Source organism: Paramisgurnus dabryanus, chromosome 2 (genome assembly GCF_030506205.2).
Source record: "Paramisgurnus dabryanus chromosome 2, PD_genome_1.1, whole genome shotgun sequence".
Taxonomy (NCBI): Eukaryota; Metazoa; Chordata; class Actinopteri; order Cypriniformes; family Cobitidae; genus Paramisgurnus; species Paramisgurnus dabryanus.
Window position 1 is genome coordinate 5185312 of NC_133338.1, and position 18611 is coordinate 5203922.

Genomic DNA, 18611 nt, shown 5'->3' on the forward strand with positions numbered 1-18611 from the left:
TGCATTGCACATTAGAAATAACTTATTGTCGCATTTGATGCGGGAAGTTTTCATCCAATCACATTAATGATGTTAAGACAAATACCCTGCGTTTTTTGTTTTAACTCAAATAAATCCTTAATCATTCAAAAAAAAAATGTCTAAAGAGTTTGGGGGATAAATAAACAATGTAATGAATTGATGTAGTGCACTTTATGCATGTAATTACCGTGTACAATACCATACTGTATATTTGGACTGTGCCATGCAAATAACATACACACATGGTTTTACCGCAGGACTGATTTCTATTTTTGTACTGTAGTGTTTACATGGTCCTCCAAGGTACTATACTACAGTAAATATAGTATCATTGTTATAATGTACTATCAGTTTTGTTACTACATACCAAAAAAATACCATGATCCTACGCAAAGGATCAAAATGTGTTTCTTCAAATGGTGACTTCTTATCAGCACAAAATGAGACTCGGAGCAAATGTGCTAGAAACAGAAATAGAGGAACTTAAAGTTAACTTAAAGGGAACATATTATGTGAAATCCACTTTTACAAGGTGTTTGGTCATAAATGTGTGTCAGCAGTGTGTGAACCCAACCACCCTACAATAACGAAAATTCACCCACTCCTTCTCTTTTAATCCTCATAAAGACATGCTGTTTTAATTCTCTTGTTAATGTGATGTCACACTGATAAAGCCCCACCCAGGGCCCACTGCAACAAACTCACTTGTTAATTTTACCCAAAAGCTTTTCTAAGGGGCTGTTTACACTTGGTTTTAAGATGTGTTTTCATCGATCGGATCACAAGTGGACGAGAGAGACACATTACGTTTACACCTGGTATTTAAATCCGTCTCTTTTGTCCACTTTCGACTGCATCTGTCCTGAATACTGTGAGGGGGTGGTCTGTGAGACGGTGGGCGAGTCTCTCTGCTGTCATTCAAACGCGAGCGGGAGTAATTATGAGTTTATATGGACGCAAACTTATATTATGTCGGAGCCCGCTGCTTGTTTAGCAAGTAAACGTGCTGCACAGTGTTTTGTACGTGTGTATGTTAGAGCTTTCTCAGAATTTTCAGCGCAATTGATGAAATAGGATCGCGCAACTTTCACGCTTTCAAAACGAAACTACGGAGAACACCCGCAGTAGTTTTATCAATGAAAGGCTAAAAATAGCGCTGTTCACCGTATGTTCACGGCAGAAGTAAAAAAAGACGTAAAATTTGTGTTTAATACCTCAGATTAGATAAATGGGCGGAGAGAAGGCGGTCGCGTGTGGCTGTTCGAACACATTCAACCACATTTGCGTTCCGCAACTCCAAAGCGATCCGATCGAAAGTGGTTTCGACTACCTCTGAATGTAGTTGAAAGTGGTCGAAAGTGGACGCGTTCAAAACGTTTTGAACACCGTTTACACCTGGCATTAACGTCGTCCACTTGTGATCCGATCGACGAAAACGCATGTTAATGCCAAGTGTAAACAGCCTCTAAATGTGTTTGTTAGCATGTTGTAGCGCTAATGCAGCTAAATATGCTATTGTCTCCAACTGTATTCACAGGAATCAGAAATGGTTTTAATAAAAATAAAAAAAAACGCTTACTGTCTGTTGGTAAGGGAGTGAGGAGCTGTAGCTCATTTGCATTTAAAAGTACACCGAAAAAGGGGCATTTCGAACATGCTATATTAAATGATCTGTAGGGTATTTTGAGCTGAAACTTCACAGATAAAATCTAGGCACACCTGAGACTTATATTAAACTTGTAAAAATTGGCATAATATGTGCCCTTTAAAAATGAGACAATATCTTGTTGTTCTTGTTTCTGCAGGCCAAAGGTTTTCAGCATATTTAAACACATCGGCTCAGAAATATCGTTGTGTTTATTCTTCTTCTAATGTTGTAGCACCACATACAGTTATAAAAAGCGTGCACAATATAAAAACAATATACCAAAGTTCATACATTTTACGATTTACCAATATTCAGAAACAAATCTAACAGTTTATTATGGCTGAAAGTCTTAATCAGACGATTCAACATGATCAAAAAAAGTTTCTTTTTCTGGTTGGCGAATTTTCAAAAAACTTTCTAATAAAATATACAAATCTGTATTTGAATTGTATTCAGTGTAGGTCGTCTGGAATCCTAGATATTTGAGTAAATACACCTGTGATGCTGTAGTGATACATAAAGCTTTTTTATCAGGAAAGTCCCTTTTTACCACTGTGGCTGCATCCTGGATGCTTTCATTCAGTGGTCCTTGTTTCAGTTGTTTACTTCACGTTATACAACATTTTTTGGTAGAAGATGGGTCTGCATTAGCCTGCTGTCGCACACTTTCTGTTTGAAAAAGATAGAAAAGTTTTAGTCAGTAAAAGTGTTACAAATATGAACCTTTGTTTTATAGCTCTGTTCTAAAGCCCAGTGAGCCATCTTAAAAGGCAACGTCCTAAACAAAATGCAATCTTGTAAATAATTTTAATTCATTTTGGATGAAAATATAGTAATGTGCTATATAGTATAATGTTATCATAGTTGAATTTCTTATTGTTTAACACAGTATTATAGTAAAACAATTTAAATGCTGTATAAACAAACATCCCAATTTCACTAGGCTTTGAAACAGACCTAGAAGTATTCTGTATATGTGACCCTAAACCACAAAAGCGGTCTTAAGCGGCACGGGTATATTTGTAACAATAGCCAACAATACATTGCATGGGTCAAAATTATTAATTTGTATTTAATGCCAAAAATCATAAGGATGTTAAGTAAAGATCATGTTTCTTGAAGATATTCTGTTAATTTCCTACTGTAAATATAGCAAAAGTGTATTTATAATTAATATGTGTTGCTAAGGACTTCCATTTGGACAACTTTAAAGGCCATTTTCTTAATATTTAGATTTTTTGCATCTTCAGATTCCAAATTTTCAAGAAATTGTATCTCGACCAATCCTAGCAAACCATACATCAATTGGAAAGCTTATTTATTTAGCTTTTAGATTATGTATAAATCTCAAAAATTCTGAAAAAACTTAATTTTTTGTGGTCCAGGGTCACATATGTACCGATTATCATGAACTTAAAGGGGCCATGGCATGAAAATCTGACTTTTTCCATGTTTAAGTGCTGTGATTGGGTCCCCAGTGCTTCGATCAACCTAGAAAATGTGAAAAAGATAAACCCAGTAACCTTAGTTGTGGTAAACCATTCTCTGCAAGCATGTGAAAAAATAGGTAATTGAAATTTGGCTCTCCTTATGATGTCATAAGGAGCTCTTATTATAATACCACCCCTTAATCTGCATCCAACCACAGCACTGCCATTTAGTGCAGAGAAAAGCACAATTGAGTTTTAATTGCATCAAACCACCATCGTTGCGATCAGTGTTTAAATTTCATCAGCTCATTTGCATTTTAAAGGACACACCCAAAACAGCACATTTGTGCTCACACCTACAAAGTGGCAATTTTAACATGCTATAATAAATTATCTATATGGTATTTTGAGCTAAAACTTCACATATGTGCTCTAGGGACACCAAAGATTTATTTGACATCTTAAAAAAGTCTTGTGCCATGGCCCCTTTAAATCGTAACGTCACCTGCCAGATCTGTCCTTGCGATTCCTATCAGACTTTCGTATAAGCCTTTAATTGGGTTTCCACCAGCGATGATCACACCGTGCAGCCAGATCAGCAGCATTCTGTGTCCGTGCTCCTTGTAGCTCTTTGTACCTTTAAAAATGCAGATTTTATTATGATTACTATGGTAAAGATGTCCATCACACTGAACACAGAGAAAGGCTGCATTTGCTTACTAGAAAGTACCAAAAGGTCCAGTATGTTGGACAGGTGCAATACTACTAGCATGGTATTTTGGACATATACCATAGTAATACCATGTTAATTGTACATTAGAGTACCAGTTTTAACATTTTTGTGTATTGTCGTAAAAAAACAAGCCAATCAAGATATTTAACATGTTGCCATATTACATCCCACATAAACATGGTATGTGAAGGTCATTCGGGTACTTTTCGCATACTGTTTTTCGAATACTATGTATTCGGACATACTACTCGCCTCGCCTAATGCTTTTCGCGTACTATATATGGAAGTAGGCGGTTTTGGATGCAGCATACATGTATGACTGCACAGCACCCTTAAGCCCGGAGTATAGTTTGTTTTTCTGTGTTTGTCGTGAACATGTGCACGGTTGAACGCACGGCCTTGCAAAGCATAGTTTATTTGACTTGTATGTGTACAGAGACGTTCAATGAATGCGCCTCGTGACAAAATGCAATACATCTCCTTGGCCACATACTACATTATCCTGTACATGCATGCACGACCTATGTGAACAAAGTATGCGTTGTTATGTTGCGTTTACACCAGCTGCGGTAGGGGCGGCAAAAACGCGCTATTCACGCGTAGTTGGACGCTTGAACATTTGATTTCACTCGCTTCATTCGCACGTGAAAGGCGCGTGAAATTCTAGTCATTCGAGAAATAATTCGCATAATGGGAGGGGCTTTTGCGACTCTGCAGAGACTCCGCCACTCCGCTCACTTCCTGTAATCATGAACTACTACAGCAAGGTACTGATTGGTTAACGCGGTGCGGAATCCGGCGAAGTTCAGATTTTTCAACTCGCGCATTTCCCGCGGCAACACTCAATTTGCGCGGAAGGCGCCGCAGGATAATAATCCGCGTGTAATCGCGTCTTTGCATTGACTTAGCATGTAAATCACCCGCGCTCTACCCCGGCTGGTGTAAATGCAGCATTAAAAAAATCTAGTGGTGCGTATACAGTGCGCAAGTACTTTTCTGATAATATAATTTGTACGCATACCCTCGCATATGCATAAAAACAGAACAATACTTCTAGCTTTAGCAGTCGGTCAGAGACTATTTTTCCAGCGGAAGGAGGACTTTTAGAGATTTTACTTCATGAAAGTTGGGTTAATAGATTAAATTTCAACTTTAACATTTGTATTGTTTGGTAACTGTTTTATGAAAACATTAAAGCTGCACTCACATTATAAGCGACTTTTTCACGGTGTGACACTCGCTTAAAAACATCGTTAGGAGGCGTGTCTTAATCTGGTTGTCATGAACAAATGAGTAAAGTCCACTCCAGTAAGAGGCTGTTTACACTTGGCATTAACATGCGTTTTTGTTGATCGGATCACAAGTGGACGACGTTAATGCCAGGTGTAAACGGTGTTCAAAACATTTTGAACGCGTCCACTTTTCCACTTTCAACCACATCCAGAGGTAGTCGAAACCACTTTCGATCGGATCGCTTTGGAGTTGCGGAACGCAAATGTGGTTGAATGTGTTCGAACAGCCACACGCGACCGCCTTCTCTCCGCCCATTTATCTAATCTGAGGTATTAAACACAAGTTTTACGTCTTTTTTTGACTTCTGGCGTGAACATACGGTGAACAGCGCTATTTTTAGCCTTTCATTGATACAACTACTGCGGGTGTTCTCCGTAGTTTCGTTTTGAAAGCGTGAAAGTTGCACGATCCTATTTCATCAATTGCGCTGAAAATTCAGAGAAAGCTCTTACATATACACGTAAAAAACACTGTGCAGCATGTATACTTGCTAAACAAGCAGCGGACTCCGACATAATATTAGTTTGCGTCCATATAAACTCATAATTACTCCCGCTCGCGTTTGAATGACAGCAGAGAGACTCGCCCACCGTCTCGACAGACCACCCCCTCACAGTATTCAGGACAGAAGCGGTCGAAAGTGGACAAAAGAGACGGATTTAAATACCGGGGTAAACGTAATGTGTCTCTCTCGTCCACTTGAAAACACATCTTAATACCAAGTGTAAACAGCCCCTAACTGACGAAAGACGGATGACATGAACTCCACTGCTTCGTTCTCATTGGTAGTCGCTCCCAAAAGTTGCTCATAATTTGCATAAAGTTAAACATTTTCTCAAAATCGTGTGACTAGACACGCCCCTTCACAGTTGCCAGCACTCAATGTTGCCGGAAGTCGCCAAGCGTCCACTGAAATGAATGAGATTGCATCGCTATTGCTAATGCTAGTTGCTGCTAGTCTGAATGCAGCTTTAGGTACTCAAAGCTGTGCTGTATCGTAAATAAGTCACCGCTAAAGGGGTCACATTGACTCTGCTTCACATCGTGCCCAACAGCACGCCACAGCTGTAGCTGGGTTTCCATCGAAACGTGACGCGAATCTTTTCAAAATAAAAAAATGCTAATTAGGTGTGTTTCCATCAAGTTGTCAAGCAAATGACGGTGGTAACCAACAGTAAATAAAACAAGGCACGATTAGAAAATAGAGACAGGACTGCATTTAGTTACGATTGGGCAAGTTATAAATTTACTAGCAGTGCAGCTTGTAATTGTCAAACTGAATGATGTGCACAGAAGAAGTGCAAAAAATTTTATGCATGCACGAGCGGCAAACCACATATATAGAAAAAATAACGTCAGCTGAAAACGTACGACAATTGACGCAGAAAAATACAATTGCTTATATCAAACATATTAAATATCTATGTTGAATTTTGTGTAGTCCACCTGTCCACTGGTGTTCAATAGCTCGAATGTGTGCTTCTGAGAAGTTCCAGTGCTTGGCCAGGGTTTTCCATTCGCCGGGTTTGAGATATTTAGTGGCCAGTTTCCACAAGACAGAGCGAATGTGTTGTGTCTCCTGCTGATGGTCCGGTTTAAAGCTGACACTCATTCCCATCTGACACTCAGAATCACTCTGTACATTCTCCTGCGATGTATAAAAATATCAAATACGGCATGATCGCTAATTATTATGAGAGAAAACAATGAAACATTTTCATATCTGATGTATTCCACCTTTTCCCATTTGTAAAATCGATCGGCTTTGATAATCATGTCAACGACATTCACGTGGTTTCCCCTGGATGCAACGTCTAGTGATGTCTTTCCTTGCTGTAAAATAAGAGAGCCGAGTATATATTTGTCGAGTTGTTTTACATATGACAACACGCCATGCACACAACTGTAAGCTAACAGTAAAGTGTACCTTGTCAGTCAAATTAAGGTTGACTCCGGAAATGAGGATCATCTCGGCGATGTTGTGGCGTCCGTGTTCTGCTGCTATGTGCAGAGCTGTTTGATGGCGCTGTGTAGGGAATATTTGCAGTTGTTGCTTTAGTTTTTAGGTGATTCAATGCTAAGTTTGGAAAATATTAAAATTATCCACACTCACGTTGTCGCAGATGTCCAGGTCGCATCCGGCCTCGATGAGAAACTTGACTATTTCAGTGGAGTTGTTGAGTACGGCCAGGTGCAAAGCTGAGGTGTGTTGCTAGTAAGAATTTGATATTAGTAAAATTAGTAGGCAGTATTTGGGTCAGGAAAACATTGAATATTGAATCAAATCTAGACCTAAACTTCATAACCAACTTCTAAAACTTGATCAAATGTAGGGGTGCGCGTGGTTAGTTGTAACACGGATTGTTGCACAAGGTTGAGCGTTTTGTTTTTTCTGTATTTTTATCGCGCTGCCAAAAGACGATCTCCCGCAAATGATTGTAAATGTATAATGTTTTTCCAGAGAGTTATTGATGAACGAGTGTTTTGGTGTCATGTAAGTAAATTTTTTCATCATAATTTTTTTTCGGTTTCTAAGTTTGGTGTGTAAGATACCACATCCAATGCTATGTCATTTTAATCAGGGTCTTGTTGACTAAAACACAGCATCGTTTTGAAATATGTCTGCAGCTCTTAGCAACTTTTTTGGTGGGCTTGAAAATATTTTGACCCTGCGTGGTTAATTATAACGCTGTGTTACAACAAACCCCTCAGCACTTACGATATAAAAACCGCTAACGTAAGCGTAATTCTTGCCGTTGTTTTAAATAAGCTACACACAAATGATTGCTGGCTGCCAACAAAATAAATGTGCCTGTCTTATCAAAAATCGTGTATCAAATTTATTTTTATTCATATCTTTAATATTGATTGAATAAGATCACGTCAAAGATTAAAATCATAATGAGATGATTGACTAAAATCAGACTTTAATGCTCATTATCTCAGAATTTGATTTTGAAACTGTAGTATGGTTATTACAGACTGGAATATCATATAAAAAAATTTTGTCATAATTGTGCTGCTTTTTCTCACATATTTAGACATTTGTATCCATTTATAACTGAATTATTGTTAGAAAATGACTGGATGAATGAATACAGTCTATTATAGAGAGATATATAAACAATATCCACTTCAAGTATATAGACAAAATAGTATTGAAATATTTGCCAGCAAACTTAATTTTTAGCAAGTGTTACAACTAACCCCCTGCCTGTTACAATTACCCCCACCTACGGGGTAAGTTGTAACGTTTGCACTTCTGTCACGTTTGGTGTTATTGTCTACGAATGGTAAGAACAAGAAACAAACTTTAAACTCCTGATGTATATATGGGTACCACCAGGTCTGGTGATTTTGCTGTGCCCCTACTTTTTACAGTGCTTCATTGCTTTACAAGACGATGAAGAAACCACAGAAAATTCAAACCTGACTACAGTGCATTTCCAGTTAAGACTCTCAACTAAAGGTTTTAGTACTCACGGTGTCAACTGAATCTAGGTTGATTCCAGCCTGAACCAACAGTCTGACCTCTCTGTCTGAGCTGTGCTGTGACACCAGATGAAGGGCTGTCCTCTTTCTCTATAGGAACAAACAAATTTACTACATTCCCACCCTTTTTAAAGTCCCTGTGAACCGGAAGTCGCGATAGATTTCACTTCCGTGTTGTGACATATTTCAGAATATCACACGAGGAAGACAATGGGCTTGCCTTGTGTTTTTAATCGTGCTTTGATTAGATATAGAAAAGTAGGACTTTCATTCAGAAATTGGACTTGCATTATCGCCACAAGAGGGCGAAAGAACATTTACACATTTTGATTTAAGTTTATGAGTGCACATAGATAAAAAAAGAATTACACAGATACATTTTTATAATAAACACTGCAATATTGCAAAAAAATAAAAATTGCCAGTTTGGATTTCACTGGGACTTTAAATGATCATGATATCAAACTAATCTTTGATAAAAACAAAAAATATTAGACAATGATGATGGTTGAATGTCAATACTATAAAACAGGATTTTATATGTTGTCTGTTACAGATCTGACAATAAGGGATTTATATTCTGATTAAAATGATGGTTGCATTGTATTATTTTGCTATTGTGTAAATCAGAGTTCGTGAACCCCGGAGGTTCGTGGGGGAATTGCAGGGGGTTCGTGAGTTGATGAAAAAAATAATCAATTACAAATAAAAAATAAAATGTAAATAATTTTTAAATTATAAAATCTAAACACTAACATATATATATATATATATATATATATATATATATATATATATATATATATATATATATATATATATATATATATATATATAAATATTGGAGCTGGTCATAGATTAATCTAGATAAATTTTTTGCATAACATATGAGTTTGTGCTGTGTGTAATTATTATGTATATACACACACATTCATGTACATATTAAAGAAACATTTACATGTGTATATACATTTTTTTATATTTTAATATATTCTAAATTATAAATAAATAAATAAACGATATTTAAATAAAAATTTCTTAAATGTATATATATGTATGTGTGTGTGTGTTTAAATATACATAATATTTAGACACATCGCAAACTCATATATTATGCAAAAAATTACTTTTATTTTGTATGAGATTAATCTAGATTTATAATATATATAAAATTTGTTTATTATGTGACCATTACAAAATTCTGTAATTTATCAGAAAACTGAGAACTTCAATTATTAAAATATTTACTTAAAATCTTGTGGGTACTTTAAGTAAATAATTTAGGTCAGGGGGGTTCGGCTGACAAAAAAGTTTAAAAACCCTGTTGAAAATAATAGATGGACAAGCAAAGTGAATAAAATCAATCTTTCATTACAGGCAAAACTAATTTAGGGGCTTGTCCCTTTTTAAAAATACCCAATAGGTTTTGGTTTCATGTTATAGTAAAATAAAATGAAATAAGAATGAATGAATTCCAGCCGAGTTCTTCACAATCAACAGATTCATGATTTGCTTTATGCTTTTCGAAGCCAATGATAGGTGGTCTTTTGTCAATAATAGATATTCTTGTTTTAAATAAAAAGAGCGTTTGTGCTTACATTGGTAAGTTCATTGACATTGCAGCCAGACTCCAGCAGTAATCTAATACACCCATAATGTCCCTCTTCAGCTGCCAAATGTAAAGCTGTCATGCCATCCTGAGAAAACATCAACCCAAGGTTCAGTTTACTAACATTACAATAACCAATACTCCTACCAATCTCATCACATGTTAAGTTCAACATTTAATAATAGTTCACATTTACCAGTCTGACTTACAATGTTTTTTTCATCAATGTTCTCCCCCGTTTCCACAATCTTCTGGAGGACTTCGCTGTGGCCATGCTTAGCGGCCAAGTGCAAAGCTGTGTTCTCCTCCTAAAGTCACCAAACATCACATTTAAAAATGCACTCGTCTTTCCTTCAACTATAAAAACACGATTTGTAGTAAGAATATTATGGTCTTGGATCAATGGTCAAATTTCCTGGTTCTTAGGGGATCTGTTTTCTGGCCTCGACTCGCACATCAAACACGTTTTGGGTTATATAAGGAAAATAACAAACCCTTGACCTGATTCTGAGAACTTAGAATGGTGTTATGTATCTAGCTGTATTCAGCATGAAGTTGTGTGTCCTGTTGTCTTACCTTGTCCTTCAGATCATGTGCACAGCCCATACCAATGAGAAACTCCACCACCTCCAAGTGTCCATGCTCTGCGGCCAAATGAAACGCCGTCTTGCCTGACTGATACACAGAGCCAGATGGACACAAGTCAGAACGGCACGCAGTGTCCCAATGAGCATAAAAACTTTCATCTTTCATCTTTGCATCACATTATCAGTTGTAGAACTTCATAGAACTGTACTTTATGCGGTTATAGACTAAAATGTTGGGTCATGACAGCCAAGGTGGAAAATGTGTCCAAAATGCAGTGTTTGGGCGGGGTTTTATCAGTGTGACATCACATTAACAGGAGAATCAAATGGCATGTCTAATGAGTAGGGATGCACCGAATATTTGGCCACCGAAAATGGCCCAAAAGAGCATTTTCGGTTTTCGGCCAAAAGACTTTAATCACCGAAACAATACGGCCGAAATGTTGTAATGACGCAAACAGAAACCGCGACCTGCACATGCTTGTCTAAAGCAACATGCCTGCGGTGTGGATGTATTTAACGTGTAAAAAGGCACTTAAGTGAGCAGCTTTCTGTACGCACAGAGGCACAAACGGTTGAATGTGTCCGGTCCAGACGTGATCATCACAGTATGCCCTTCAAAGATCAGAACTCTTGATGTGTAAACTTAAGAGAGAGTTGCGCTAATGACAAAGAGAAAATCACTTCTGTAGCTCTATAAATTATAATATATTTAATTTATACAATAAAGACAGTGTTATGATTTATTTAATTTGATTTCTGTACCTAATGCTAATTTCAGACCTTATTAATGTACAACTTTGTTCTTTTTTATAAATGTTTGCAATTTCTTTATTTGTTATTAGATTTTTCCCACCCCCTTTTTGCTGATCCGAAAAATAATCCAATCCTTGCTTCAAAAACTGTAATGTGATCCGAACCGTGAGTTTTGTGATCGGTCACACACCCCTAGTTAAGTTGGTAGGCCCTACACAGTGATGGCCATAAATGCAATGCTACTAATAATTGGCATAATAATTTCTTTCGGGGTTTTGGTTTTCGGCCTTGGTTTACTCTTTTTTGGTTTTCGGTTTCGGCCAAGAATTTTCATTTCAGTGCATCCCTACTAATGAGACTGCTTTGGTTTAATGAGGATTAAAAAAGTGGGTGGGTGGATTTATTTTATTGGCAGACAAAAAAAGCGTCTACCAAATGTATAAATATAAAATATCTGGTAACACTTTACTTGAAGGGGTGTGCATAAGACTGACAAAAAGGCTTCATAATCATGACATGACCCGTGTCATGAACATGAAGGAGATTTTATGCACCTTTATGACAGCTGTCAATGACGTGTCATTAGTTCAATTATGTAGTTTTTAATGCAAAGACGATGTTATGACAACTTGACATAAACCAATATATAATAACTTGTCATAAAGCGGTCATAAACATGACATAGAAGCATAATTATCAAACTTAAGAAACTACCTAGCTTTATGGGTTAACATTACATTAAACTGTCATTTAAATGTCAATTAGTGTAAATACTCTGTCAAATAGTTTTATAGCCACATCATGAATATTTTTCTTGACCTCAACTACAGTGGTACAAATTGAACTTGTCATTAAAATGTCAATAAGTGTTAATACTACGCCAAATCATTTTAAATACCTTAACAAAATACCTTAACAGACACGTTAAAAAATTATACTTAACTTTATGTATGTGCACAATACATAAAATAACTGACAACTAACAGACACACAGAGGGTTCTGAAATTTTCTTACATAGAAGAAAAAACTAACAAAACATTTAATTAATTTAATTATTTTATTGATTTTTGCACCTATATGGACCCAACGCTGCATGGCTTAACCCACCATTGTACTGTTTTTATTTAATTTCTCCAAATACAATAAAATACATTTTAATCAGTATTATTATTATAATTGGATGATTGATTTTATTTCTCTAATATGTGGAGGAAACAAAAAAACATTATGAACTGAAGAATATTCATGACGCTGTTATAAAACTATTTGCCAGAGTATTAACACTTAATGACATTTTTTAATGACAAATTATATTTGCACCACTGTAGTTGAGGTCAAGAAAAATATTAATGACGCTGTTATAAAACTATATGACAGAGTATTAACACTTAATGACATTTTTTAATGACAAATTATATTTGCACCATTGTAGTTGAGGTCAAGAAAAATATTTATGACGCTGTTATAAAACTATATGACAGAGTATTAACACTTAATGACATTTTTTAATGACAAATTATATTTGCACCACTGTAGTTGAGGTCAAGAAAAATATTTATGACGCTGTTATAAAACTATATGACAGAGTATTAACACTTAATGACATTTTTTAATGACAAATTATATTTGCACCACTGTAGTTGAGGTCAAGAAAAATATTTATGACGCGGTTATAAAACTATATGACAGAGTATTAACACTTAATGACATTTTTTAATGACAAATTATATTTGCACCACTGTAGTTGAGGTCAAGAAAAATATTTATGACGCGGTTATAAAACTATATGACAGAGTATTAACACTTAATGACATTTTTTAATGACAAATTATATTTGCACCATTGTAGTTGAGGTCAAGAAAAATATTTATGACGCTGTTATAAAACTATATGACAGAGTATTAACACTTAATGACATTTTTTAATGACAAATTACATTTGCACCATTGTAGTTGAGGTCAAGAAAAATATTAATGATGCTGTTATAAAACTACTTGACAAAGTATATACACTTCATGACATTTTAATGACATTTTAAGTGGTCAGTTATGTTGTCTTGGTAACGTCAAGTTGTCATGACAAGTTATGATGTATTGGTTAATGTCAATTTGTCATAAAGACATCTCAAACAATGTCATCTTTGCATTAAAAATGACATAACTGAACAAATGACACTTAATGACAGTTGTCATAAACGTGCATAAAATCTCATTCACGTGTATGTCATGATTATGAAGGTGTCATGTCAGTCTTATATCTAAATATAAACTCAAATATACTCACCTTGTCCACTTTATTAAGCTGCACATCTTCTAGATCTTCCATGATGTACTCCAAAACATTGATGTGACCCCTCTGGGCTGCACAGTGGAGGAGATTTAAGCCATTCTGAGAACACAACCAAAGAGAAGACTGTATCAGAATTCCCAAATGAAGGCCAATTTACTCACATCAGTGTCATGAGTTAGTGGTTTATAAACGTCCATTGGCATCATAACAAAAGTGCACACTCAACCGCACTCTCAAGTGATGTCTGGTGAGATATGCTGAACTTGTTACCAGTGTACTCTTACTTGGTTTTCACATGTGAGCTTCGCCCCAGTTGAAACGAGGATCTTCAGGATTGACAGGTGACCAAACCATGCGGCCAAGAGCAAAGCATTCATACCAAACTGGAAAACAAACACGACCACAGGTCATGTGTACATGGTCACACAGAACTGTATTAGCATAAGGCAGTGTTTTCCCAACTCTGTTCCTGATGGCACACCAACAGTGCATGTTTTAGATTACACGTTTTCAACATCTGACCCAATTAACTGTTTAGACAAAACAGATGACGTAGCCCTTCAGATAAGCGATCTGCTTATCCGGTTTGTGCAGAAATGACCAACTTCACCTTTAAGGACAAAGATGATCAGTGGTCAGATTGAAAGCATATGTGACACGTACGCTGTCCATATCATCCAAGTCCGTGTCGTGGTCCAGAAGTAGACGTAGTGCCTGCTCACTGCCCGCTCCGGCTGCCCAGTGCATGGCCTTACGATCCATCTGAAAAAAAAACATTGGCTTGCCATGGTAAATTTGGTCAAATATCCTGTCCTTTGTGTTTCAATCACTTTAATGGAAAAAACGAAACATTCCAGACCGAAACTGGTGGATGGCAACTTCCTGTGATACAACTTCCTATGAACTAGTATTACTATAAAAACTGTTTGTATTTCTGGTACAATGTACACATCCAGCTCTGTATAAGCAGACGTGTCAGTCTGGTTTCTGTAGATACGGCTGTACTGTTTATATGTTTTCATTGGTTTCCATGGGCTGGAGGGTTTCTTCATGGTACAGTAGCTACATACATGCAACCAAACAGTCAATTAGACTGAAAAGCCTTCGTGTAAACACCTTAATCGAAACGATCTGAAATTCCGATCGGATTAAAAGGGGCAGTGCAGACCGATCTGTGATCCGATTGACAGAAGATTAAGCATGTAAACTTGCTTGTGCACATACTCAGTGAGATTGTGCTTATGTTCACGTCTTATATTTACACCTTATTTACATGATACTCATCACAAAAAACATCCCAGACAGCAGACAACTCCGGGCCAGATCTGCACCGAACTCAGCAGCCTCGGTGTGGATCCTGTCGTGTGCTGTCTGGGATGTAATATTAAAGGGAAGTTCACACAAAAATAAAAAAATGACCCTCAAGACATCCTCGATGTATATAATTATCTTTTTACAGACAAACACAATAGGAGTTATATTAGAAAATGTCCTGGCTGTTCCAAGCTTTATAATGGTAGTAAATGGTGCTTTTGATTTGAAGCCCAAAAAAGTCCATCAATCCTTTACAGAAGTAATCCACACGGCTCTAGGGGGTTAATAAAGGCCTTCTGAGGGCTACTGATGTGATTTTGTAAAAAAAATCTATATTTAAAACTTTACAAACAAAAATAACTAGCTAGGTAACAACCGATGCAGGTTCACGAGAGAGTGCGTATCCAAGCATATGACGTAGAGCCTCGTCTCTCTCAACACATCTTCATTACGTCTCGTACGCTACGTCCTATGCTGGAAATCTCTTTTAAAAGGGGCTTCAAATCAAAAGCACCATTTACTACCATTATAAAGCTTGGAAGAGCCAGACATTTTTTTAATAAAACGCTGATTGTGTTCATCTGAAAAAAGTAATCATATACATCAGGGTGGCTTGAGGGTGAAGATATCATGTGGTAATTTCCATTTTTGCTTAACTGTTTATTGATTGTATAACTGCACTTTTGTGTAACAGAAAGGTTCTGTTGATGTTAAAGGTTCTTTATGGAACCATGCAGCCCAAAAAAAAATAAACTCAATATTTAAGAGTCCATATCTCACCTTGTTTTTGACTTTGACGTCCACCCCTCCATTGACCAGCTCCTGCATTTTATCTGTATCGTTTCTCTTTGCAGCATCATGAAACTCCTTCTCTGATTTCAGCACTGGGGTCACAGACGGTCACAAACATCAGCATGATGCTCACCTGCATCTTCTTGATGCTTCTCTGTCTCTGGACTTCAACTCCAGCTATATTACAAATACTACTCGATTCCTGAATGATACTTTATATACATTTTTGTAAGACTTCCTGTCTAATGTCAAACAGGCATGAATAAATGTTTTATCTTTTAGGGTGTAAACATATAAGCAGATGGTTTCAGCAGTAACAATGGCTTTCGTGGAACAAACATAACTTCCTGTAAAAACTATGTAAAGAATAAAAGAGTGCTTTGAGAGTAGTTTATTTCTGCTTACGAGCAAAATAAACTAGAAGTAGATTGCCATAGTTTAAATCATAGCCAAAGCGTATCAAAAACTACACTGAGCTAACGTTACGGTGTAAAATGTGTAATGTATACAATGTATAAATACACATTGACAGCCAAACCTCCCTTCTTATAGCGGGGATCCATGATCGTCGTCTCCAATCGTCTTTAGGAAACCAAAACTTTTGTTATTTATGATGGGGAATTTGTTCCAGAGTTCAGTTTAGCCACAAGCCAGACCATTAAACAAACAGAGACCGGAAGTTAAGTTCCGTGCAGAAGCGTAACTGACAATGCTCGTGCGTTGGTTTTGTAAACAAACTTTGGTTTCTTTTAAATTAGCTATAAAAAACAAACTAAATAAAAGTTAAATAATAAAATAACAGGTAACATTTACCACAAGTAAGCACAAATTAGAGATTTTATAGCCAGAGTTACAACTTACAGTTATTCTGTATAAGTTACATTTAGTGGGGCATTGCTTTGCATTGTAGTGGTTCAGTACGTCATCACACATTAATTATACATAAAACACAAATACAAGAAATAGTCGTACACACAGATCCTACTAAATTAGTCTATTATAGACTCCACCATAGCACACACAATTATGCAATGTGATGATAAAGTGTTCCTTTTTTACACATTTCTGTGATTTAACTCACATATATCGTCTTCAGACACCAGCCCGTCCTCCATCGCTATCCTCTGATGATGTGTGTCGTCTCGGACAAACGCATCTTTTGATAGATTTATAAACTGTTTGATCCTTTGATGCGATATGTGCTCCTCTCAGTGCTGATCTCAAGTCTGCCGCTTTGGGAAATCGCGAATGAAAGTGAGCTGAGGGAAGAGAAGGCTTGGCTCATGAATATTAACGACGCATTGTGTGGACGTAAATAGCATCCGTCCAATGGTGAAGCTTTCGAGTATAAATATTAACTAGCTTGTGTGACGTTTCTTTATAGTTTTTCAATGACAAAGGCTAGGCATATGAATATTAAAGAAGTTGTACGGACGTTACTTGACAGCCCTCCAATGGCGAAAGGTTGGACTATGAATATTAACAACGTGGGCGGTCGCTTTATTGCCGCACATCCGGGACTTTTGTGCATATGCCTTATCGCTCTAAAACTCTCTTAAATAAATAATATTAAACTAAATGTTGTTTGATAATTTAATATACAATCGTTAATAATCCCTGCTATATTTTCGGTTTACAAAAATATAAAAAATATTGTATTTACTTTTAAGCTTTTTTTCCTTTATCAAATTACATTGCATATGACTAAATGATTACAGTTTAGGACTTTAATTCTAATAAATAAACAACAACAACTATATTAGTAAATAAGTAGGCTAATAAATGCATAGATTTGCTGTAAACTACACGTGTATGTATTGTTTGTTCATTAATTCATTTTATTTTGATATTTACAGCATCTAATTCTTTAAATCTTTTATTTATTTACTCGTCTTTTTTCTTTATTTACTCCTGTCATTTTTCCATTTGTACTAAACAGTATTAATTAGCTTTACATGATGAATTTATTTGTCTTTGTCATCATAACTTTATTCAGGTAAGGCAGACAATCGCGCTCGTGCACGGCAATCGTGTCAAGTGTGTGAGTACGCCCTTATTGACAGCCGTGTCTTCTTACATTAATGTTCATTTCAGATTTGCAGGGTTGGGTTTTGTTTGTCTGTCTGTCTGTTGTTGACGTTGGGTAAACTGGCATAAATGCTTGACAAATGTTGACTTATCTCAGCGCACGAGACCTGACATACGTTATAAAGCCACATCTCCACTAGAGAGAGCTGCAATTCACAGATTAGTGCGTGTCAACTTTTTCACTAGCATGAAAGCTTAATCCTTGTTAAAACTGCAGTATAAATTTTAAAGATACCAGAACTGATGGAAATACAATATCAGTTATTGCTTATTATTACCACGACCAGGATCATTTTTACTTCAAAGTGTACACTGAATACTGCGTACTATTTTATAAAAGTATACAGTATACATTATGCAACTGATCTTTAACAGTACATTCTACATTGCAAGCTATATAAATATATATTTGAGATATATACTAAATACATTTTGTATAAGTTAAAGCTTAATTTAACATATTTTTGAATGTGAAAATATATTTAGTTTTAACCTTACTTTATTAATATATATTTAAAGATGTATTTCAGGGGAAACAAATACATTTCTAATTGTACA

The 18611-nt window shown here is 36.2% G+C and overlaps 1 protein-coding gene across 5 annotated transcripts; it reads right to left on the minus strand.

Annotated features, from left to right (window-relative positions):
- Nucleotides 1–1860: 1860 nt before the first annotated feature.
- ankdd1a (ankyrin repeat and death domain containing 1A) lies at nucleotides 1861–17308 on the minus strand. 5 transcript variants are annotated; one of them, XM_065294236.2, is made up of 16 exons: nucleotides 17047–17271; nucleotides 16504–16547; nucleotides 15954–16057; nucleotides 14523–14621; nucleotides 14144–14242; nucleotides 13854–13958; nucleotides 10803–10901; nucleotides 10436–10534; nucleotides 10216–10314; nucleotides 8609–8707; nucleotides 7239–7337; nucleotides 7053–7151; nucleotides 6863–6958; nucleotides 6572–6773; nucleotides 3605–3736; nucleotides 1861–2338 (listed from the first exon to the last, which is right to left on the minus strand). In XM_065294236.2, exons 2-16 carry the CDS (start codon nucleotides 16526–16528, stop codon nucleotides 2277–2279), a joined length of 1518 nt encoding a protein of 505 aa, XP_065150308.1. In that variant the 5' UTR covers nucleotides 16529–16547; nucleotides 17047–17271; the 3' UTR covers nucleotides 1861–2276. The 5 variants fall into 5 exon arrangements, with proteins under 5 accessions (XP_065150308.1, XP_065150307.1, XP_065150305.1 ...); XM_065294235.2 differs by having other exon boundaries at nucleotides 16504–16563; XM_065294233.2 differs by lacking the exon at nucleotides 16504–16547 and having other exon boundaries at nucleotides 17047–17268.
- Nucleotides 17309–18611: the final 1303 nt, after the last annotated feature.